This window comes from Coregonus lavaretus, assembly GCF_964263955.1.
Source record: "Coregonus lavaretus genome assembly, chromosome: 21".
Lineage (NCBI taxonomy): Eukaryota > Metazoa > Chordata > Actinopteri > Salmoniformes > Salmonidae > Coregonus > Coregonus lavaretus.
The window spans coordinates 13,903,022-13,927,803 of record NC_140008.1 but is presented as its reverse complement, the minus strand read 5'-3'; the positions used below and the strand labels follow the sequence as shown (position 1 = coordinate 13,927,803).

Here is a 24,782-nt window from a genome sequence, read left to right as displayed (position 1 = left end):
GAAGTCATGGAATACCTCCTTAGTAGACAAACGTTCCAATCCTTTTCCTTCTCCTTCGAATCTGCAAATTCCCACATAATCATAATCAACTGCAAGGAAAAGATCCCTGTTCCGTTCCTGCTGAAGTTTTTCATTCAAATCCCCAAATTATGAACACTAAACCTTTCCCCTTCTCAATGATCCAGTCTTCATTTTGGATTAGGAGAAATGCCGTCGTTTTCTGAAGAGTTAAAGATCAGGGAACCACAAGCCTAATGCTTTCTCTCTGTGCTGCTTGCACTTGGATGGAGTCGGTCAGTTTGGCCGAGCTCCGTGGTATTACATTCGCTTTCCAAGAAGGCACCCATTAATAGCTGGGTTATTGAGTATTACAGAACCCCAAATATCTTGATTCAAGGAAAGATTCTGTTTCAGAAAAGGCCAGTAATTTGATATTTATTTCTGTATTATATTGTAAATATAGATCCTTTAAAGAAAAAGGGGTGCTGTTGGCTAACGCAGCGCTCCTTGACACTGGCAGCTCTGTTCGATGGGACTTTAAAGGATGGATGGAAACATGGATGGAACCATGCTCATTACGGTCAAGTCCTTCAACAGTTCCTCTATTGTACAAAGGGTCGTTGGCTCTCCTGTTATGTTCTAACTGACACGTTGGAGACAAGGCCATAAACACTGAACGCTGGGTATTAAAATATGTTTGTGTTTCCTCCTATAGACATTTAGCAAGATGAAGATTTAGCAATCTCACTCACTCACGTTGTATGCCATAGCAGAATTACATTGGCACCGCTCTGTAAGTTGAGCCCATAAAATATGGAGTGAACTATCCCGTGCTAATAGGAGTGGTGTTATTGAACAGTATATTACACTCTATTAACAGTTAATAATACAATTGAAGTCAGATCCATCATCAAGGCAGGGAGGGGCTATGGATAGTCAAAGCAGATTGTCGCAGTAGGGCTGGACAGAGACATGGAAAAAGACAGGATAAATGGCAAGAGAGTGATACTCAGCAGCAAGGTTTTGATACAGTGCTGAATAATAGGGATGTATGGTGGGTTGATTCCATCAGTAGGTTATCACAACCTGTGGGAAGTCAACACCTTGTCAGTTTTAACACTGCTGTCTACTTTGGCCTGTTGCTCACCGGTCAGTTAAGATTATTAATGGCATCTTCAATTGGAAGTAGTTGATGTCAAAAGAACCCTGGTGTTATTTTATGTGAAATGGTAGATTCTAGGGAGCACCAGGGACATGCTAAGCCCCTGAGCCTGAGCACCTTCAGCTTTAACAGCCTCAGCCTGAACAGAAGAGCAGAGGGCTTGATGTTAGTGATTATAGTATGAAAACAGACACCTTTCAACGGCTACACTCAGCATCAAAGGCTCGTATAACTGCCCTGCTCTGGTTACTTTCTGTTTAACTTTCCAACCAGTTTGTCACGATAGGGATTCATGCTTTTCATCTCAAAGAGGTTCTTGTTGTGCTCAGTGATGAAATATTGCAAAAGTTAAATCACTCTAGCCCCTGGCTCAATCTTTCCCCTGGATCAATCACTCTGTCCCCTGGCTCAATCACTCTGTCCCCTGGCTCAATCACTCTGGGCCCTGGCTCAATCACTGTACCCCCTGGCTCAATCACTCTGTCCCCTGGCTCAATCACTCTGTCGCCTGGCTCAATCAATCTGTCCCCTGGCTCAATCACTCTGGCCCCTGGCTCAATCACTCTACCCCTGGCTCAATCACTCTGGCCCCTGGCTCAATCACTCTACCCCCTGGCTCAATCACTCTGTCCCCTGGCTCATTGCACAATAATGGAAAATGGTTGCAGCACCGGGGTAGGTGAACCTCTCAGTGCAGAATGAAAGAATGCTGCTATTATTTCATACCAACACTAAAAGCCTGGGTTGGGCTGGGGAATCCACTTTCTAGAATCTATTAGAGACTGGAGAACTCAACCCACAGACTTTGATTCAATGACAAAGCAATGCAGTAGTAGTCCATTCCTTAGTTTTTTGACCAGGTTGCTTTTAGACAAAAATATATATTCAATCATCAGAGAGGAGAAGCTGTCAGGCTAAAAGGCAGTTCTTCTCTGTGACCTACATTGCATTGCACCTTTTTTCATTAGCAGAAGCAGCAGGCAGCAGGCAGCAGACAGACAGACAGACAGGCAGGCAGGCAGGCTGGGAGTTGAGTTATAGCGCTGAGCCTGACTCCGTGAGTACAGCTCTGGAGAGAGGCACTCCAAGGCACGACCAGGTAGGAGGCGAACGGACTGCAAGGGAAATGCCGACCAGCTCCAACTGCCTGGTTACCAAGCGAATGAGAGGGCCGGTGCTTTACGAAGAGGAGAAAACAAACAGGGGTGGAATGTGGGAGCTGGTGGGGGGTGGTTCCGTCTCTATTTCCCCTCCCCTGGGCCCATAGCAAACAGTATCATCTCCCCAAGGAAGCACTGTCTCACTCCCACACAGTGGGCTGATGGGTGTAGAGGGGGAGCGGTGAGAGGTGTAGAGGGGGTGGGCTGAGAGGTGTAGAGGGGGTGGGCTGATGAGAGGTGTAGATGGGGTGGGCTGAGAGGTGTAGAGGGGGTGGGCTGAGAGGTGTAGAGGTGGTGGGCTGAGAGGTGTAGGTGGGGTGGGCTGAGAGGTGTAGAGGGGGTGGGCTGATGAGAGGTGTAGAGGGGGTGGGCTGAGAGGTGTAGAGGGGTTGGGCTGAGAGGTGTAGAGGGGTGGGCTGAGAGGTGTAGAGGGGGTGGGCTGAGAGGTGTAGATGGGGTGGGCTGATGAGAGGTGTAGATGGGGTGGGCTGAGAGGTGTAGGTGGGGTGGGCTGAGAGGTGTAGAGGGGGTGGGCTGATGAGAGGTGTAGAGGGGGTTGGCTGAGAGGTGTAGAGGGGGTGGGCTGAGAGGTGTAGAGGGGGTGGGCTGAGAAGTGTAGAGGGGGTGGGCTGAGAGGTGTAGACGGGGTGGGCTGATGAGAGGTGTAGATGGGGTGGGCTGAGAGGTGTAGAGGGGGTGGGCTGAGAGGTGTAGAGGGGGTGGGCTGAGAGGTTTAGAGGGGGTGGGCTGAGAGGTGTAGATGGGGTGGGCTGAGAGGTGTAGAGGGGGTGGGCTGAGAGGTGTAGAGGGGGTGGGCTGAGAGGTGTAGATGGGGTGGGCTGAGAGGTGTAGAGGGGGTGGGCTGAGAGGTGTAGATGGGGTGGGCTGAGAGGTGTAGATGGGGTGGGCTGAGGGGTGTAGTGTTGCCGGGGTAGGCCGAGCCAAACAGACGTCTAGCCAGATAAAAGTGCAAGTCAGCAGGTTCATTGAAAGCCACTCGAGTGGAACATTCTAGATCAGGAGCTGAAGATGGAAACTACTACGCCCCTAAACAGACCAGCTCCCCCGCCCTGACCAGCCCCGCCCCAGATCAGACAAGGTCACTGTCAACAGATCACATCGCTCCATAAGTCACAGTGATTAGAGTGTGTTTTTATCTCTGTTTAGAAGTGGGCTGCACAGAGGAAGGTGAATCATGTTTTGGCATTGTGTTGGAAGGAGAGTTTGACTTATACAGGTCACTCAAAAGCAATATCTGTGATTTATAGTGCTGAGCGATTAACCGAAATTCAGGTTATTATTTTTTATTTTTTAATAACAAATTGACCTACGTTGGTTCAATTATTTGAATTCCATTTCGTTCTGTTTTTTTCTGTGAGCTCAATGCGTTTCTCTAGAGATATATCAGATCAAGCCTGAACTGTGCAATGTAGTAGGGAGTTGTAGTTTCCAACAGGCCAAGGTTCTACATAGTTTAGTGCAGAAAATGTGGTAATTAACTACAATGACCATAATCCATAAAAGTATGCCTTATTTACTTTATAGAACTACTAAATCAAATAAAACAAATGTAATATACACAACAACTGAAATATTTTATTAAAGTAATGTGAATAAATGATGGTTAATAAGTGATAACCAGTAATGGGCAGTCACTACCATCATAGGATTTTATTAATCGTTTTATTCTGTGTTGTTACAGCATTCAACCCACATCATGCATAGTGCATTTAATGTAAAAAATTATCATATCGAAACCGAAATAGAAAACCGTGATTATCTTTTAATAATAAAAACAAAACAAACCGACCTCAAAAGCACTAATTGCTCAGCACTCGTGATTACATTTTTGTGTTTATGTTTTTGTATTAATGGCACTGGTCAGATAAAGTATCAGGTGCGCTAGATTGCGGTTGGAGCAAAAACCTACAGGAAGGTATTATTATTATTATATTATATTATTAAATGTTATATAGCTCTCCAGCAACAGGGTTGGAGAGCCCTGTGCTAGGCTCATAGGGGTTCAAATAAATCAGGGTTTCCCAAAGTCGGTCCTGGAGCCCCCCCATGGGTGCACATTTTGGCTTTTGCCCCAGCACTACACAGCTGATTAGCTTGATGATGAGTTGGTTATTTGAATCAGCTGTGTAATGCTAGGGCAAAAAACAAAACGTGCACCGGGTGGGTGTTTGGCCCGACTTTGGGAAACCTTTAAATAAATGACGTCTTAATGGGCAATTCAGCCAAATGAAAACATTGCCATGTAATGTCCCACAATTATGTCACGTTATTTCCTGTGGTCGTTTTAATCAGATAAGATGCTATCATTGAATTGGCAATAAAGTGCAAGTGATAGTGTAGACCTTGTTCATTTGCGGTTTGAGTGCAAACAAAGAAAGTATACTGTAGCTCTGTCTCATGGACTGTAATATAGCCAAAGCTCACAATTGGAGGACAACTAATAATCCATTCCAATTATAAATGAATTGGTAAGAGTTCCTTCCCTTTCTCAGAATCACTTGATGGTCATTTGTGGTGAAAGAATGCAAATGCAGACAGAATCTCTGTAGAATCTGATCCTAATAATGAGCTATTATGCTCCCAAACCTAACAATGTATTAAAATGTACTGCCAAAATCAAAATCATACACATATGGTTTAATTTATTCATGTATTGTATGCTTTCTTCCAATTTGACTGAATTAAAGGAAAGGCATTTTTCAATATTAATTTTGTCCTGCTGAAAGTTTTCTACAACCGCTACTTTCTTTTAAGAAATATTTGATGCAGACATTGAAATGGAAAAGTCATATACAAATCTGAAAATAAACATATTTCCTTAAATATAAAACTATTGAGAACCCCCCCCCCCCCCCCCCCCCCCCCCCCCCCCCCCCCCCCCCCCCCCCCCCCCCCCCCCCAAAAAAAAAAAAATAACATTCTTAATGTGAAAGATGAACAGTCAGAAAATATCACCCTCTGCAAAGTAAACGCTATAAATTACTAATTTAATCCCATTATCCCAGTACATTATTACATGTGACAGTGGTCATCTATTTCCCTGACCTCTCCCCATAATTCTACATCCAACATGACTAGTGGGGAGGGAAACAAAGTAATTAAATTCTTGCTAGAATAATGATTTGATGCCCCATCTGATCACACAAGTCTCTGTTGACACACAGTACCTAACACATACCATTCCTCAGCCGAGTACTTTAACTAACCCATCCTTGTTTAATGTAGAGAGGAAAAACTATTTTTTTAAGAAAGCTTTTTTGGAAGAGCAATATAAGTTAATGCTTTGACACCGATGAACTCTCCCAAAATATAATTAATCACCTTAGTATAATACAGCTACTGAGGCCATTCCTTTTAGCGTCACTGTTTCTCCTCTTCCTGTTGGCTATGTTATTCTCAAGCAAATTATTGTAATCAAAGCTGATAATTATGCTATCATACGTTCTACAGCGTTATCATGGATAGATATTTAATGTGCAACAACATCATGCCCATGCAGTCTCAGAAACGGAGTCACCCATAGCCAAGTAACTCATATCATGTGGATAACCCTATGCAAATGATGCGTATATTGTGCTATGCGAGAGTGGCAGCAAATAAAATACCTATGTTTGGAGCCATCATCATGTGGGTAGGCCTAATCCACTGGCCTCCTCCTTGTCAAGCTGCTGAGGCCAGGGAAAACAGAGTGGGACGAGGGACTCCTGATGGAAACATGTAGGATGTGTATCACCATCTGTAGGCTTTATCAGGATCATTAGAGTTTATCAGGTACTGTACTGTTTTCTGGCTGTGGGTTCCACTACAGTGTGGGCAGCATCTTTAGGCTTTATCAGGTACAGTAGTCTGGCTGTGGGTCGATCTACAGAAGTGGGTTGTTAGTATCCAAGGCATGGCAAGGTCAGATATTTTTCCCCTTAGACAGTGGGCAGTGTTTTCCCTAATGCGTTTGTTCGCTAGGCGGGGCCCACCACCTACGTCAGGGAAACAGTGATGGCTGGGTCTCTCTCTCTCTCTCTCTCTCTCTCTCTCTCTCTCTCTCTCTCTCTCTCTCTCTCTCTCTCTCTCTCTCTCTCTCTCTCTCTCTCTCTCTCTCTCTCTCTCTATCTCTCTCTCTCGCTCTCTCTATCTAAATATATATAACCTCTCTCTCTCTTTCTCTCTCTATCTATCTATACCTCTCTCTCTCTCTTTCTCTATCTATCTATCTATCTATCTATCTATCTATCTATCTATCTATCTATCTATCTATCTATCTATCTATCTATCTATCTATCTATCTATCTATCTATCTATCTATCTACTATCTATCTATCTATCTATCTATCTTTCTATCTATCTATCTATCTATCTATCTATCTATCTATCTATCTATCTATCTATCTATCTATCTATCTATCTATCTATCTATCTATCTATCTATCTATCTATCTATATATCATCTATATATATATATATATATACACTACCGTTCAAAAGTTTGGGGTCACTAAGAAATGTCCTTGTTTTCCATGAAAACATACATGAAATTAGTTTGAATAGGAAATATAGCAAATGCATAGGAAATGTAGTCATTGACAAGGTTAGAAATAATGATTTTTAATATAAATAATAATTGTGTCCTTCAAACTTTGCTTTCGTCAAAGAACCCTCCATTTGCAGCAATTACAGCCTTGCAGACCTTTGGTATTCTAGTTGTCAATTTGTTGAGGGTAATTTGAAGAGATTTCACCCCATGCTTCCTGAAGACATCTCACAAGTTGGATTGGCTTGATGGGCACTTCTTACATACCATACGGTCAAGCTGCTCCACAACAGCTCAATAGGGTTGAGATCCGGTGACTGAGCTAGCCACTCTATTATAGACAGAATACCAGCTGACTGCTTCTTCCCTAAATAGTTATTGCATAGTTTGGAGCTGTGCTTTGGGTCATTGTCCTGTTGTAGGAGGAAATTGGCTCCAATAAAGCGCCGTCCACAGGGTATGGCATGGCGTTGCAAAATGGAGTGACAGCCGTCCTTCTTCAAGATCCCTTTTACCCTGTACAAATCTCCCACTTTACCACCACCAAAGCACCCCCAGACCATCACATTGCCTCTACCATGCTTGACAGATGGCATCAAGCACTCCTCCAGCATCTTTTCATTTGGTCTGCGTCTCACAAATGTTCTTCTTTGTGATCCGAACGCCTCAAACTTCGATTCGTCTGTCCATAACACTTTTTTCCAAACAACCTCTCCCTCAATGTGAACAAGACAAAGGAGATGATTGTGGACTACAGGAAAAAAAAGAGGACTGAGCACGCCCCCATTCTCATCGACGTGGCTGTAGTGGAACAGGTTGAGAGCTTCAAGTTCCTTGGTGTCCACATCACCAACAAACTATCATGGTCCAAACACACCAAGACAGTTGTGAACAGGGCACGACAAAGCCTATTCCCCCTCAGGAGACTGAAAAGATTTGGCATGGGTCCTCAGATCCTCAAAAAGTTATATAGCTGCACCATCGAGAGCATCCTGACTGGTTGCATCAACACCTGGTATGGCAACTGCTCGGCCTCCGACCGCAAGGCACTACAGAGGGTAGTGCGTACGGCCCAGTACATCACTGGGGCCAAGCTTCCTGCCATCCAGGACCTCTATACCAGGCGGTGTCAGAGGAAGGCCCTAAAAATGATCAAAGACTCCAGCCACCCTTGTCATAGACTGTTCTCTCTGCTACAGCACGGAATGCGGTACCGGAGTGCCAAGACTAGGTCCAAAACGCTTCTTAACAGCTTCTACCCCCAAGCCATAAGACTCCTGAACAGCTAATCATGGCTACCCACACTATTTGCATTGCAATTTCTCGCATGGAATAGCCTTCATGTCTCAGAACAACAATAGACTGATGAGTTTCAGAATAAAATTATTTGTTTCTGGCCATTTTGATTCTGTAATCGAACTCACAATTGCTGATGCTCCAGATACTCAACTAGTCTCAAGAAGGCCAGTTTTATTGCTTCTTTATTCAGCACAACAGTTTTCAGCTGTGCTAACATAATTACAAAAGGGTTTTCTAATGATCAATTCGCCTTTTAAAATGATAAACGTGGATTAGCATACACAACGTGCCATTGGAACACAGGACTGATGGTTGCTGATAATGGGCCTCTGTATGCCTATGTAGATATTCCATTAAAAATCTGCCGTTTCCAGCTACAATAGCCATTTACAACATTAACAATGTCTACTCTGTATTTCTGATCAATTTGATGTTATTTTAATGGACCAAAAAATTGCTTTTCTTTTGAAAACAAGGACATTTCTAAGTGACCCCAAACTTTTGAACGGTAGTATATATATATATATATATATATATATATATATATATATATATATATATATATATATATATATATACACTACCGGTCAAAAGTTTTAGAACACCTACTCATTCAAGGGTTTTTCTTTATTTTTACTATTCCACAAATTAACTTTTAAGAAGGCACACCTGTTAATTGAAATGCATTCCAGGTGACTACCTCATGAAGCTGGTTGAGAGAATGCCAAAAGTGTGCAAAGCTGTCATCAAGGCAAAGGGTGGCTATTGAAGAATCTCAAATATAAAATATATTTTGATTTGTTTAACACTTTTTTGGTTACTACATGATTCCATATGTGTTATTTCATAGTTCTGATGTCTTCACTATTATTCTACAATGTAGAAAATAGTAAAAATGAAGAAAAACCCTTGAATGACTAGGTGTGTACAAACTTTTGACATATATATACAGTGCCTTTGGAAAGCATTCAGACACCTTCCCTTTTTCCACATTTTGTTACGTTACAGCCTTATTCTAAAATATATTACATAATATTTTCCTCTCATCCATCTACACACAGTACCCCATAATGACAAAGCAAAAATAGGTTTTTATACATTTTTGCAGATTTATTAAAAATAAAAAACATAGTTACCTTATTTACATTAGTATTCAGATCCGTTGCTATGAGACTCGAAATTGAGCTCAAGTGCATCCTGTTTCCATTGATCATCCTTGAGATGTTTCTACAACTTGATTGGAGTCAACCTGTGGTAAATTCAATTGATTGGACATGATTTGGAAAGGCATACACCTGTCTATATAAGGTCCCACAGTTGACAGTGCATGTTAGAGCAAAAACCAAGCCATGAGGTCAAAGGAATTGTCCGTAGAACTCCGAGACAGGATTGTGTCGAGGCACAGATCTGGGGAAGGGTACCAAAACATTTCTGCAGCATTGAAGGTCCCCAAGAACACAGTGGCCTCCATCATTCTTAAATGGAATAAGTTTGGAACCACCAAGACTCTTCCTTGAGCTGGCCGCCTGGCCAAACTGAGCAATCGGGGGAGAAGGGCCTTGGTCAGTGAGGTGACCAAGAACCCGATGGTCACTCTGAAAGAGCTCTAGAGTTCCTCTGTGGAGATGGGAGAACCTTCCAGAAGGACAACCATCTCTGCAGCATTCCACCAATCAGGCCTTAATGGTAGAGTGGCCAGACAGAGCCACTCCTCAGTAAAAGGCACATGACAGCCCACTTGGAGTTTGCCAAAAGGCTCCTAAAGACTCTCAGACCATGAGAAACAAGATTCTCTGGTCTGATGAAACCAAGATTGAACTCTTTTGCCTGAATGCCAAGCGTCACGTCTGGAGGAAACCTGGCACCATCCCTACGGTGAAGCATGGTGGTGGCAGCATCATGCTGTGGGGATGTTTTTCAGCGGCAGGAACAGGGAGACTAGTCAGGATCAAGGCAAAGATGAACGGAGCAAAGTACAGAGAGATCCTTGATGAAAACCTGCTCGAGAGCGCTCAGGACCTCAGATTGGGGCGAAGGTTCACCTTCCAACAAGACAATGACCCTAAGCACACAGCCAAGACAACGCAGGAGTGGCTTTGGGACAAGTCTCTGAATGTCCTTGAGTGGCCCAGCCAGAGCCTGGACTACTGAGTAAAGGGTCTGAATACTTATGTAAATGTGAAAATGTCTAAAAACCTGTTTTTGCTTTGTCATTTTGTGTGTAGATTGATTTACATTTACATTTTAGTCATTTAGCAGACACTCTTATCCAGAGCGACTTACAGTTTAGTGAGTGCCTACATTTTTTCATACTGGTCCCCCGTGGGAATCGAACCCACAACCCTGGCGTTGCAAGCGCCATGCTCTACCAACTGAGCTACACAGGACATTGATGAGGGGAAAAAAACAATTTAATCCATTTTAGAATAGGGCTGTAACGTAACAAATTGTGGAAAAAGTAAAGGGGTCTGAATACTTTCCAAATGCACTGTATATATATATATTTATTTCTCTCTCTCTCACTCTCTCTCTCTCTGTATACCTCTCTCTATATATATATATACCTCTCTCTCTCTGTATCTCTCTCTCTCTCTCTCTCGCTCTCTCTCTCTCTCTCCACCTACCCCTCTCTCTCAGACAGCATGGGGTTCCCCTCTCCCCTCCCTCCCCTACAGATTATATTGTTTGCTGACAGGGGCTGGGTTTCCCGGCCTGCCCCACCCCTTGACCCCCTGGGGGCCTGATGCCATGGGCCGGGGTGGGTGGATAACCCACGTGGCGTTATCGTCCGCTGGGATCTGTGTCCGTCTGTGTCCGCCTGGCCGCTAGACGCGGGGGAACAGGATGTGAGAGGATCAACTGTAATCTCAAAACGTGCTTTGTTCCACACAATCCCAGCACTAACTGTATTCACTACCGCAGGGCGGCACTGCACATTTACATGTGCCAACCATCACAGTACTATTGGCCATTAAAGAGAGTTGAGAGACATATACAGAGAGGTTTATGGAGGGAATTGTTAAAGAGGCTTTAACCCCTTATTGAGATGACGATATGAAAATGGAAGGCTTTGCATATTGTTAATGTCGGGATGATCAGATATCCTCTGAGACTTGAATGAGTGGTTGAGTTACAGTTCAACCAGTATGTTGGATATCTAGGTAGCATACTACTGTTGGATATCAAACAAGATGTCAGTAAACAAGATGTCACAAACAATAATTAAAATTGACTAGAACCTCTAACAATGACCTCAAATGAACTTCTTTCTGAGTTGCACAGTTAGATGAGGTCTTGAACTGTCCTGACTCATTATGGGATTTTCCATTAAAGGAGTTTGATGGATTCTGGCTCGTTTTTGACAGTGTCATCATTGTGTCGAAATCTTTATCCTCACCTGGGGGAAGACAGATGGGAGGGGAGAAGTGTAGGCACATGAACAGTGTTCAAACTGTAGGTCTTATGGCCATGTCTTAGAGGCAGATTGGTTGGCTTCCCAGCATTTAAAACCATTGAACCCAAATGATCCCATATTGTTTTTCAGTTCTAATTACAACTTAACTCTTTCTCTCCTCATCATCACTCTATGGACCAGAACTGAAGACTCATTCTTATTCCGACTGCCCAAGTGTGTGACTCCCACAGTATTTCAGTATACACGCTGTATAATGTGAGTGCATCCAGTATGTAGTTCTGGTAAAACAATATTATTTTATTGTACAGGAACATGGCTGCGCTAATTCCTCTAGCTGCAAACCTCTTGGACCACAACTTTGTCTATAATTTGCTCAGAGCATACAGTATGTTCATAGCAACTGTACATAAAGAGGAATGGAAAACAGTAGTACAGAGCGTATTAGTTGGGGGGAGAGAGAGAGAGAGAGAGAGAGAGAGAGAGAGAGAGAGAGAGAGAGAGAGAGAGAGAGAGAGAGAGAGAGAGAGAGAGAGAGAGAGAGAGAGAGAGAGAGAGAGAGAGAGAGAGAGAGAGAGAGAGAGAGAGAGAGAGAGAGAGAGAGGTTGGTTGGTTGGTATACAAAGCAGGGGTTTTCCTCTAATGAACCCTGAACCATACTGCTCAACTGCAGCACCTCGTGACTACCAGCAGGTGCCACTTTTTTCTTTGTTCCAAATGAATGATTACGTTTGTGCTGTACATTATGGTCTCTCTCTGTGCCTAAAGCTGCAATATGTAACTTTTTGGGCGATCCAACGAAATTCACATAGAAATGTGAGTTATAGATCTGTCATTCTCATTGAAAGCAGGTCTAAGAAGCGGTAGATCTGTTCTATGTGTGCTATTTATTTCTTAAGTTTCGGTTTTGTGTCTTTTACTTTCGGTTTTGTACACCAGCTTCAAACAGCTGAAAATACAATATTTGTGGTTTTGGAAAATATATTTCAGAGAGGTTTGGGTGGTACAATGATTCTCTACACTATACGTGCTTGTTTTGTCACATAAACTAAAATTAGGTGAACTATTAACATTTTTAGCAACCAGGAAATGGTGGAGAGATTTCTGCATAGTGCACCTTTAATGGAGACTTCAAACTACAACTATATAACTATCCTATAACAGTAATGCATCCATGCTATAAGCAACACACTCCTCCTCTCTCCGCCCTCTCTCCTCTCTCCTCTCTCCTCCTCTCTCCTCTCTCCTCCTCTCTCCTTCTCCACCCTCTCTCCTCTCTCATCCCTCTCTCCTCTCTCCTCATCTCCCCTCCTCTCTCCTTCTCCACCCTCTCTCCTCTCTCCTCCCTCTCTCCTCCTCTCTCCTTCTCCCTCTCTCCTCCTCCTCCTCTCTCCTTCTCCCTTTCTCCTCCTCCACCTCCTCTCTCCTCCTCCCTCTCTCCTTCTCCCTCTCTCCTCCTCCCTCTCTCTATCCTCCTCCACCTCCTCCTCCTCTCTGAGTGCATGTCAGAGACAAGGTCTTTAAAAGTCTTTCCTCTCCAGAAGCCAAGGCTGTACCCCTCTCTTTGACAGACGCTGGGCTTGTGTGTAGAGGCCACTGGTCTGCCCTGCTGGGCTCAGTGTGTATGTGTGTGTGTGTGTGCGTGCGATTATTGATGTGTGTGTATCTGTATGTATATCTGTGTGCGTGTGTGTTCTGCCTCTGCTTTGGCTGGGTTCCCACCCTGATTCCGTCCGGGACCGGCTCTCCTCTCCCCAGCTTCTGCTGCTCCCCTCCTCTCCCCAGCTCCCCCTCCTCTCCCCAACTCCCCATCCTCTCCCCCTCTCCCTGCGCTCCGCTCCAGAGCAGTGATTAAGTCATCACTGTGCTCTGTGACTTACTGGGACAGCTCTCTGTCTGATCCTCTGATTCTCTGTCCCCAATCACCTACACAGCCTCTACAGAGACATCACACTACCACTCCAGAGGGATGGTTAGTTGTAGAGTCTCCACTCCCTACAGCTTCCAGGCAGCCCAGTGTCCAGGCCAGGAGCTCACCAAAAGGACAGGCCAGGCCAGGGGCTGGCTGTAACCTCAGTACGTGTGAACCGGCTGCTGTTTCTATGGTGACTCTCCCCAATGTGTCCTTTCTGTGTCCTTTTGTGCCCTCTTTTCCTCCCTGGTCAGCAACATCAACATAGGCCTGGCGTGGTGGGGACACTGAGCCCAGAGAGGTCACCAGGAGAGTGTTGCTAGTGTAGCCTAGCACTGCCTGTACTCTCTCAGGTTGTAAATCTCCTTTGCTGTGTCATGCAAAATGTGTTTAGCGGTGCGTTCGCCTCCACTTTAAACACAGATTGTGGTAAAAGCGGCCGGCCACCACATCCAGAAATGTTTGGGTCCATTTGGGACGGCAAGACATGAAGGACACGCGGAGGCCAGGCAGTGGTCAGCTGATGTGAAGGCCATACTCTTACACCCACTCTCTCCGTACATGGTGTATTCCTCCGTACAGGGTGTATTCCTCCGTACAGGGTGTATTCCTCCGTACAGGGTTTATTCCTCCGTACAGGGTGTATTCCTCCGTACATGGTGTATTCTTCCGTACAGGGTGCATTCCTCCGTACAGGGTGTATTCCTCCGTACAGGGTGTATTCCTCCGTACAGGGTGTATTCCTCCGTACAGGGTGTATTCCTCCGTACAGGGTGTATTCCTCCATACAGCGTGTATTCCTCCATACTGGGTGTATTCCTCCATACAGGGTGTATTCCTCCGTACAGGGTGTATTCCTCCGTACAGGGTGTATTCCTCCGTACAGGGTGTATTCCTCCGTACAGCGTGTATTCCTCCATACAGGGTGTATTCCTCCGTACAGGGTGTATTCCTCCGTACAGGGTGTATTCCTCCGTACAGGGTGTATTCCTCCGTACAGGGTGTATTCCTCCGTACAGGGTGTATTCCTCCGTACAGCGTGTATTCTTCCATACAGGGTGTATTCCTCCATACAGGGTGAATTCCTCCATACAGGGTGTATTCCTCCATACAGGGTGTATTCCTCCGTACAGGGTGTATTCCTCCGTACAGGGTGTATTCCTCCATACAGGGTTTATTCCTCCATACAGGGTGTATTCCTCCGTACAGGGTGTATTCCTCCGTACAGGGTGTATTCCTCCGTACAGGGTGTATTCCTCATACAGGGTTTATTCCTCCATACAGGGTGTATTCCTCCGTACAGGGTGTATTCCTCCGTACAGGGTGTATTCCTCCGTACAGCGTGTATTCCTCCATACAGGGTGTATTCCTCCATACAGGGTGTAGCGAGCGGTCCTGTATGGCCCCCGGATGTTGACTGGTAGCTGCTCTCAGGGAAGAGCTTGTGCCTTCCTTCCTTCTCCTTCTGTCCATATTGAACACTGTCACAGACACTTGCCACTGAACTCCATTAGACGGCTGGTTTAATATTTCTCTATTCTTCTCAACCAGACCGTTCCAATTTCATTGAGGTTTTTCTGGTCAGTCCAATTTTCCACTGGCAGCCTACAAGGCTATCCCAGGGTGGTTCCTCCTGGAATCCTGTCAGGACTATGGGGCCTGGTGCCTCTTTAGCCTTTCTCTCTTTCATAAACCACATGCCTGTTCAGCAAGCAGGGGCTCCCCAAGGGCATGGGAGTACACTACACAACTCCCATTCATGCTGTAGATGTAGATGTACTGGAGCATCACGCCCAACACAGCATGGAACATCTGTCTTCTCAATACACAATCAACCACCTCACGGATCAATGATTAAATATCTTCACCACCACTACTCCATCAAACCTTTCACTCACTGAGACTCAGAGGCTCAAACACAGAAATGGAGCATCAGAAATGTAAGCAGTATTAAAGTTCCTCACTGCTAGCTAGTCCAAGCATCAAGCAACTCCCTCCCTCACTCACACAGCATAAATCACAACCTTAAAAACACTAGGGTTGGTCTTGGGTCTGCAAACATTCCTTGCACAGTCGTAAAACAGTCAGATTCAAGAAGACGTAAACCAGTTGTAGAGTTAGAGTTAGAAAAATGTATAAAAGTGTCACTCCACATGCGCCAAATACAGTGCCTTGCAAAAGTATTCATCCCCCTTGGCGTTTTTCCTATTTTGTTGCATTACAACCTGTAATTTAAATGGATTTGTATTTGTATTTCATGTAATGGACATACACAAAATAGTTAAAATTGGTGAAGTGAAATGAAAAAAAATAACTTGTTTCAAAAAATTCTAAAGAATAAATCACGGAAAAGTGGTGCATGCATATGTATTCAACCCCTTTACTATGAAGCCCCTAAATAAGATCTGGTGCAACCAATTACCTTCAGAAGTCACATAATTAGTTAAATAAAGTCCACCTGTGTGCAATCTAAGTGTCACATGATCTGTCACATGATCTCAGTATATATACACCTGTTTCGGAAAGGCCCCAGAGTCTGCAACACCACTAGGCAAGGGGCACCACCAAGCAAGCTGCACCATGAAGACCAAGGAGAAAAAATAAGAAAAGGCATGTGGGAGACTCCCCAAACATATGGAAGAAGGTACTCTGGTCAGATGAGACTAATATTGAGCTTTTTGGCCATCAAGGAAAACGCTATGTCTGGCGCAAACCCAACACCTCTCATCACCCCGAGAACACCATCCCCACAGTGAAGCATGGTGGTGGCAGCATCATGCTGTGGGGATGTTTTTCATCGGCAGGGACTGGGAAACTGGTCAGAATTGAAGGAATGATGGATGGCGCTAAATACAGGGAAATTCTAGGGAAACCTGTTTCAGTCTTCCAGAGATTTGAGACTGGGACGGAGGTTCAACTTCCAGCATGACAATGACCCTAAGCATACTGCTAAAGCAACACTCGAGTGGTTTAAGGGGAAACATTTAAATGTCTTGGAATGGCCTAGTCAGCGCCCAGACCTCAATCCAATTGAGAATCTGTGGTATGTGGTATGACTTCAAGTTTTCAGTTTTTTTGTGTTATTTCTTGTTTGTTTCACAAGAAAAAATATTTAGCATCTTCAAAGTGGTAGGTAAGTTGTGTAAATCAAATGATACAAACCCCCCAAAAATCAATTTTAATTCCAAGTTGTAAGGCAACAAAATAGGAAAAATGCCAAGGGGGATGAATACTTCCGCAAGCCACTGTACAACAGTTGTAGACTTTACTGTGAAATGCTTACTTATGAGCACTTTCCCAACAATGTAGAGTTGAAAATTAAGATAATGTGCTAATAAAAAGATGATAATACAAAATACAGATTTTAGAAATCACATTGTGGCCACTCAAATAGCGTTTTGAGACACTAAAAGCAGTCAAAGTCAAAACATGGTCCAATGAAAGTCGTCCAGCAGTAGTAAAGACCATTAAGCATTTTGTTGATATGATTGTCTAATGGATAATGCAGATTCCAAGTTGATATCATTGTCTAATGAATAACGCAGATGACCACTAGCAGAGCTCTCATTGTGCTTAGGATCACTGCAGGAGAATAAAGAGAGTGCTGCTCTCTGACCAGTTATACTGGGCTTAGCCCTCTTAAAGTATCCGCATGCTTCCCAGCCGAAACCGTTCAGAACAGTTTGTGCCAAAACATTTTGACGTTTTAGTTAAATTTCGACTTCAGCAAGTTTTTGGGGGACTGTTCGGGCACACAATTTTTTTTTATTGAGGCAAGTTGAAGTCGGTACCTGAAGTCTATGCCCTCTCGTCGGCGATTGGTCAACAGTAGGGATTCTTCAATGAAGTGCCTGTTGTCATTCAACGAGAGACGACTCATCCTCATGCAAAAAATTTAACTTGAGAAATACTGCATCAAACATCCTAGTCAGAAGTAAAATTGTGCGACTAAGATCCCCTCGGCAAAAACGTCAAATTTAATGACAGATTTCTTAAGTTATACTAGTTTGAGTAAGTGTATACTGGCTACGGCGTCTCAAAATGGACAAACAGGACTATTGAGGCTTTCTTCTTTTAGGCAACATGTGTAAGACTGATCAAAAAGGCTAAATATGATTATTATGTAACCACTCTTTCTGATTGTAAGGGAAACTCAGCTAAATTCTGGAAAACTGTCAAATCCCTAAAGGGTTGCACTACCTCCTCTCTGCCCCAGCCAATTAATTCAGACTCTGGCCCCATTACGGGCAAAAATGCCATCATACATTTTATTTCAGCAGACTATCTTTTTGAAAGAGCGTCTGACCCTTCTATCTCTAACAATGGGCTAAAGGCTGACTCTGAAAATGGTAGTCAAGTTTGTGAACCACTGATCTAAGTGACATAACTTAGACCATCGTGATTGATGGGGTTAAGTCAGAATTTCTTGAAGTACATGTAGGTGTTCCGCAGGGGTCGATTCTAGGACCCGTTCTTTTCACTATTTATATAAATGCTATTGGTCAATCTGTAAAAAGTTGTACATTTCATCTATATGCAGATGATACTAAAATGTATGTAATTGCTCCGACTGCTGACCTGGCTGTAACAAGGCTACAGTCCGATTTTGCAGCCCTTACTGATTTAAAACTTGTATGCACTCACTAACTGTAAGTTGCTCTGGATAAGAGCGTCTGCTAAATGACTAAAATGTAAATGATGTAATACAGGCAAAACTAAATACATGTTGTTTTCAAGTTCTTGTAAGATTGTCTCAGATGGATTACATCTTCACTCATTGGATGGTTCTATAATCGAACAAGTCTCTGCATACAAATACCTTGGTATTTGGATTTACAATGATTTATGGTTTAAAAAACATACGAATGAGCTTGTTAAGAAACTAAGATTTAAAGTGGGCTTTTACAGAAACATATATTTTCTCTCTCTAGTCAGCAGGAAGCAGATTGTGCAGTCAGCTTTTCTACCTGTTGTTGATTATGGTGATACTATTTATCAAAGTGCAGCTGCCTCTACTCCTAAACCCCTGGATTTATTTCATAGAGCTCTTCATTTTATCACAGGAGACAGTTTTATTACCTATCACTGTATTCTTTACCAAAAGGTTGGCTGGACCTCTTTGAAGTCATGTAGATCACATCATTACGCTCTTTTTGTTCACAAAGCCTTGCTCCACATGCTTCCGACTTACTTAACTTCACTATTAAGATTTAAAATTACGTTATCAAACCCGTTCACAGGGTTGGTTAACTTTGGAGGCTCCTTTGGTGTCTTCAGAGTTAGGTAAATCAGCGTTTAGTTTTCTGCTCCGTATGTTTGGAATAATCTCCAAAAAGCAGTACACATAGAGGCCTTAGTGTCCCTGGGGCAGTTTAGAGAGATTCCTTAGTGTCCCTGGGGCAGTTTTGAGAGATGCCTTAGTGTCCCTGGGGCAGTTTAGAGAGATGCCTTAGTGTCCCTGGGGCAGTTTAGAGAGATGCCTTAGTGTCCCTGGGGCAGTTTAGAGAGATGCCCTAGTGTTCCTGGGGCAGTTTAGAGAGATTCCTTAGTGTCCCTGGGGCAGTTTTGAGAGATGCCTTAGTGTCCCTGGGGCAGTTTAGAGAGATGCCTTAGTGTCCCTGGGGCAGTTTAGAGAGATGCCCTAGTGTTCCTGGGGTAGTTTAGAGAGATGCCCTAGTGTCCCTGGGGCAGTTTTGAGAGATGCCTTAGTGTCCCTGGGGCAGTTTAGAGAGATGCCCTAGTGTCCCTGGGGCAGTTTAGAGACAGAGGAATGTTATAATGAACGTGTTTTATTTTAGTTGATTGTGTATATTTATGTCTGTCTGTATTTTACTTGTTTTATACTGTATTTGATTTTGTAGTTCTATGAAATTGTATATGCAGGGCTGCCTTGAAAAAGAGACATCGGTCTCAATGGTGACTCCCTGCGAAAATAAAGGTAAAATACAAATAAATGTTTTCAAGCGAATGTCTTTTAAGGAACTGAAGCATGTTGACGCCTTTAGCGTTAGTTGACAGTTCCAGACCCAACAGGGGTTGTCAACCAATACCAGCCCACCCCATCATCATAATTTCCCCCATGAGCAGTGTTAGTGCAGGCTGAATGGGCCCAGAAACAGGCCTGTATCTATGGCACGGGGAACCACCCTTCCTACCCTGGAAACTCCAGCCTCCATTCTGTTTTTACCATTACACTGCCCCGCCATGTGTGTGTTCGGTGTGTGTGTGTGTGTGTGTGTGTCTGTGTGCATGTGTCTGTATGCGATTCTGTGTGTGTGTCACTGTGTGTGTGTGTGTGTGTGTGTGTGATGAGGGTTACTGAGAGTGACCACAAGCTGGCAGGGCACAGCTCTGTTGGTAACCAGTAAGGCTGGTGTTTGTGAGTCAGTCCCCATACAGTACATACGGCAGGCAGTGGGCAGGCAGTGGGCAGTGGGCAGGCAGGGCATTAGAAGCAGAAGCAGCAGTCATGGCCGGGCCTATCTCCAGCAGTACAGACTAGCAGCCTCAGCCCTCAGCCTCCACTAGATGTGACCACAGTGTTTCGGGCTGTAAAATAAGGTAGAATAAGCAGTGATTTTAGGTCTAGTAAGTTTCTAAATTGTTAAATATGTATTTGTTTAGCCAAATAATGTGTAACTTTTCACAATTTAGGTTTGTCATGTTTTTTCTGTAATTTGGCTGTATTTATTGCAATATGCAGTGGTCAAGATCCTTTTCCCTTCCCTCATGCTGGTAGCCTGGTACAGTAGGCCTCCTCTGCCTTATGGACCAGACAGCAGAAAGTACATGTCGGTCCAATGATCATAAAATCTCCTGGATATCTGAAATACTTGATTAATATTATTTACATGAGATGGAACACACATTTGAGTAAGAAGAAAACACAACCATGAATTCTACAGACTGATGTTACAGGCAAAGTATGTTACGTAAAGAAACAGGAACATCCATGTAAAAAAATGATACCCCACTCGCCTCCCCGCAATAAATTCTTAAAGGCCCACTAACCCCACTGGTTTGTCACTAGTAGCATTTGTTCTCCTTCCACCCTCTACCCTCTCTCTCTGAGGCCCAGAGCCCCTCTACCCTCGCTCTCTGAGGCCCAGAGCCACTCTCTCTCTCTGAGGCCCAGAGCCCCTCTACTCTCTCTCTCTGAGGCCCAGAGTCCCTCTACTCTCTCTGAGGCCCAGAGCCCCCTACTCTCTCTCTGAGGCCCAGAGCCCCTCTACTCTCTCTGAGGCTCAGAGCCCCCTACTCTCGCTCTGAGGCCCAGAGCCCCTCTACTCTCTCTGAGGCACAGAGCCCCTCTACCCTCGCTCTCTGAGTCCCAGAGCCCCTCTACTCTCTCTATCTCTGAGGCCCAGAGCCCCTCTACTCTCTCTCTCTGACACCCAGAGCCCCTCTACTCTCTCTCTCCCTGAGGCCCAGAGCCCCTCTACTCTCTCTCTCTCTGAGGCCCAGAGCCCCTCTACTCTCTCTCTCTCTGAGGCCCAGAGCCCCTTTACTCTCTCTCTCTCTCTCTCTCTCTCTCTCTCTCTCTCTCTCTCTCTCTCTCTCTCTCTCTCTCTCTCTCTCTCTCTCTCTCTCTCTCGCTCTCTCTCTCTCTCTCTCTGAGACCCAGAGCCCCTCTACTCTCTCTGAGGCTCAGAGCCCCCTACTCTCGCTCTGAGGCCCAGAGCCCCTCTACTCTCTCTGAGGCACAGAGCCCCTCTACCCTCGCTCTCTGAGTCCCAGAGCCCCTCTACTCTCTCTCTCCCTGAGGCCCAGAGCCCCTCTACTCTCTCTCTCACTGAGGCCCAGAGCCCCTCTACTCTCTCTCTCTCTGAGGCCCAGAGCCCCTTTACTCTCTCTCTCTCTCTCTCTCTCTCTCTCTCTCTCTCTCTCTCTCTCTCTCTCTCTCTCTCTCTCTCTCTCTCTCTCTGAGGCCCAGAGCCCATCTACTCTCTCTCTCTCTCTCTGAGGCCCAGAGCCCTTCTACTTTCTCTCTCTCTCTGAGGCCCATAGCCCCTCTACTCTCTCTGAGGCCCAGAGCCCCTCTACTCTCTCTCTCTCTCTCTCTGAGGCCCAGAGCCCCTCTACTCTCTCTCTCTCTCTCTCTCTCTCTGAGGCCCAGATTCCTTCTACTCTATCTCTCTCTCTGAGACCCATAGCCCCTCTACTCTCTCTGAGGCCCAGAGCCCCTTTACTCTGTCTCTCTCTCTCTCTCTCTCTCTCTCTCTCTCTCTCTCTCTCTCTCTCTCTCTCTCTCTCTCTCTCTCTCTCTCTCTCTCTCTCTCTTTCTCTCTCTCTCTCTCTCTCTGTCTCTGAGGCCCAGACCCTCTCTAATCTCTCCCACTTGAATGACTACTCAGGGGACACCTGGGTAACTCACAGTGACAGCACAGTGCCCACGGCCCCTTTTGGAGCACATTTACATTTACATTTAAGTCATTTAGCAGACGCTCTTATCCAGAGCGACTTACAAATTGGAGCACAGCAGCCTTTTAAAGACTGAGCACTGCCTACTGACCATGGGACAGCACCATCTGGGGGATGCATACTGGAAAAGGGATGGTAGAAAAAAGCATTTGTATTAACGGTCCTGAACAATACATCTCATTGGAGGAAATACTATGTCATACCGGCATCACTTTTGTCTGTTGATTGTCCTCTGTCTGACATTGTGCATACATGGCCTTGGCCTATGCCAGTAATGCTGAAGTCCTAACCACTGCAAGTGTACTATATAGAGACAGAACACCAGGCTCCCAGAGAGAGAGAGAGGGAGAGCCAGGGAAAGGGAAGTAACTGCACCAGACAGCCAGACAGACCTGCAGATCACAGCTGTAGTAATGTGGGCATGCAGTACAAGGTGCTCGAGGAGAGGAATTCAGCACTTTGGACAGCACCTAGCTACAGTTCTCTCCTCTCCCCACGCTGCCTGGAATCACAGCACTGCACACTTGGAGGCTGTCCTTGAAGACTTTGTGGTCTGACGCTGTGACCACCTTGTTACCAAGGTGCAGGAGGGACCGCCTGGAGGTGCAGGGGAGGTCTTGCCTGGAGGATTGTGCCTGATTTCCTTATCTAGAGATCATCAAGTCAAAATAGAGCAACAAGGTCATAGTATACACCCGCTTCTATGGTGTTCTGTTGTGTCATCGCTGTAATTCCAGAATTATTTAACGTCCCTAACCTCCCCTCCCTCTTCTCAGGTAGCCGGGAAGCTGCGTTCACGTATGCCATCACGGCTGCCGGCGTAGCCCACGCCATCACGGCGGCGTGTAGCCAGGGCAACCTGAGCCAGTGTGGCTGTGACCGGGAGAAGCAGGGTTACTATAACCAGGAAGAGGGCTGGAAGTGGGGAGGCTGCTCGGCAGACATCAAGTACGGCATTGAGTTCTCCAGGAGGTTCGTGGACGCCCGCGAGATCAAGAAGACAACGCGACGGCTAATGAACCTCCACAACAATGAGGCAGGGAGAAAGGTAAGCAACTACATCGAATAAATACATCTTTATCTTTTTAGATCGGTGTGTGTGTGTGTGTGTGTGTGTAAAACCCCCAGCCCAGATAAAGAATGGAAACCTACAGAGTGGTGGCAGCAACCTCTAAATGGGGGACGTGCTGATTGACAAGTCCCATTTAGCCTCTCAGCAGCTTGTTTTGCTTTAGCACAATTACTGTTTTTTTTCCTACAATAATGTGGGGTGTTTTTCTCTAGGAGATCTGGCACCCTTCTCCTGGGCTATGTTTGTTTGTTATTAGTCATCTCAGAACAAAGAACAACATGAATCATAACAGAGAGAGAGAGGGAGTGAGTGAGTGAGTGAGTGAGAGAGAGAGAGAGAGAGAGAGAGAGAGAGAGAGAGAGAGAGAGAGAGAGAGAGAGAGAGAGAGAGAGAGAGAGAGAGAGAGAGAGAGAGAGAGAGAGAGGGAGGGAGCGAGCTAGTGAGAGAGAGCAAGAGAGAGCCTGCCTGCCTGGGCTTCTCTGGCATTCTGGTGACAAATGGATCTAATTAATAAGTCCAGGGTTTAATCGTGTGTTCGCTGGGAAAGCGGAGCGCGGCCGGCCGCCGGCTGCCAGATGGAGTTCTGCCATGGCCCTCCATCCAGCCCTTTCATGGAATTATGAAGTGTAAAGTCAGGAACAGGATATTATTGCAGTTCTCTCGACCGTTCCAAAAACACAGCACTGCCATTTCAATGCGTCCATTCAGTTTCTGAAAGCACAGCGACAATGGCGGAGTTAACGCAGGCAGACTGATATGAGGGGATCATAGTCAGATGACCTGTCTGAGTCTGAGCTAAGCCTGGCAGAGGTTTGGTACGGAGGATGGGATTCAATCAAACACACGCTGTGGAAACTGGTGTTGTGGGGAACAGTACATGTTTAAGTGCAATCTATTGAATAACGAGACAAGAGGGAAACTCAACTAAACACGTGGATGCATTTTCACAGCATAGGAATAATGTCATTTTCTTCACAGTGTTTGTGGTTTGATTGAAGCTGGCCCTAGACCTTTTGGTGAAAAACAAGTTGAGAGTCTACTACTCTACCACTACAAAGATCCCTCTGCATCTAGAACATTCAGACACAAACACTGTAGGCTCCAGTTCTGTGAATCGCAAATAAATACAGACAAACCCATGGAATGATTTAGTCTCTCTGTATACTGGGATCCAGTGAGTTTGACAAATCTGGTCAAATTTGACTAATTGGTAGCAGACAAGGTTTTGATGGACACAGTGTAAAGTAAATGTTTTCAACCATTCAATCATTCTGTTTCACACAGACATTCATTGTGGTTTATACCACCATAGATTTTGGGAAATCCTCATTCTGAATCATCATCTGTAACGAGATTGTCAGTTGACCCTCAAGTATTTGATGTACCTTCTCCCCACTCTTTCAATCAAATATCTGCTAATGAGAGATTTCAAATCACATACAGTGTCAATGTAAGGCTCAGGCATCATGTATTCATCCATAACTCTGTGTACATTGTGTACATTGTGGAAGTGTCTGACAGAAACGATGACTACTGCTTGCAAGGCGTCATGCCAGGAAAAACCCTGCTCTGGAAAAAACATCTTATATAACGAATACATGCTTGGTTCTTACAAGTAGAAGCACCCAGTTAGAGAATGAAGATTTACAGTAGGTAAGTAGAGGCCTGTTGTAGAACAAGGATTGACTCAGTCCTGACACTAAACTGCTGAGGACACCACACAATATTTCCCAGAAGCCCTAGGATTAGGCATTTAAGAGGAGTTCTCTACTATACTGTGTACCACATGTCAGTGATG

The 24,782-nt window shown here is 44.9% G+C and overlaps 1 protein-coding gene across 2 annotated transcripts in view; it reads left to right on the top strand.

The window, feature by feature from the left end:
• The window catches only part of LOC311148446 (protein Wnt-7b-like), a gene marked incomplete at its 5' end in the record, with an annotated part of 52,706 nt that overhangs the window by 14,913 nt on the left and 13,011 nt on the right, over positions 1 to 24,782 (top strand). For both annotated transcript variants that reach the window (XM_084185415.1, XM_084185416.1), the window contains one exon: positions 22,693 to 22,960. In XM_084185415.1, the coding sequence (XP_084041541.1) occupies positions 22,693 to 22,960 (268 nt within the window). The remainder of the gene's footprint in view (positions 1 to 22,692; positions 22,961 to 24,782) is intronic.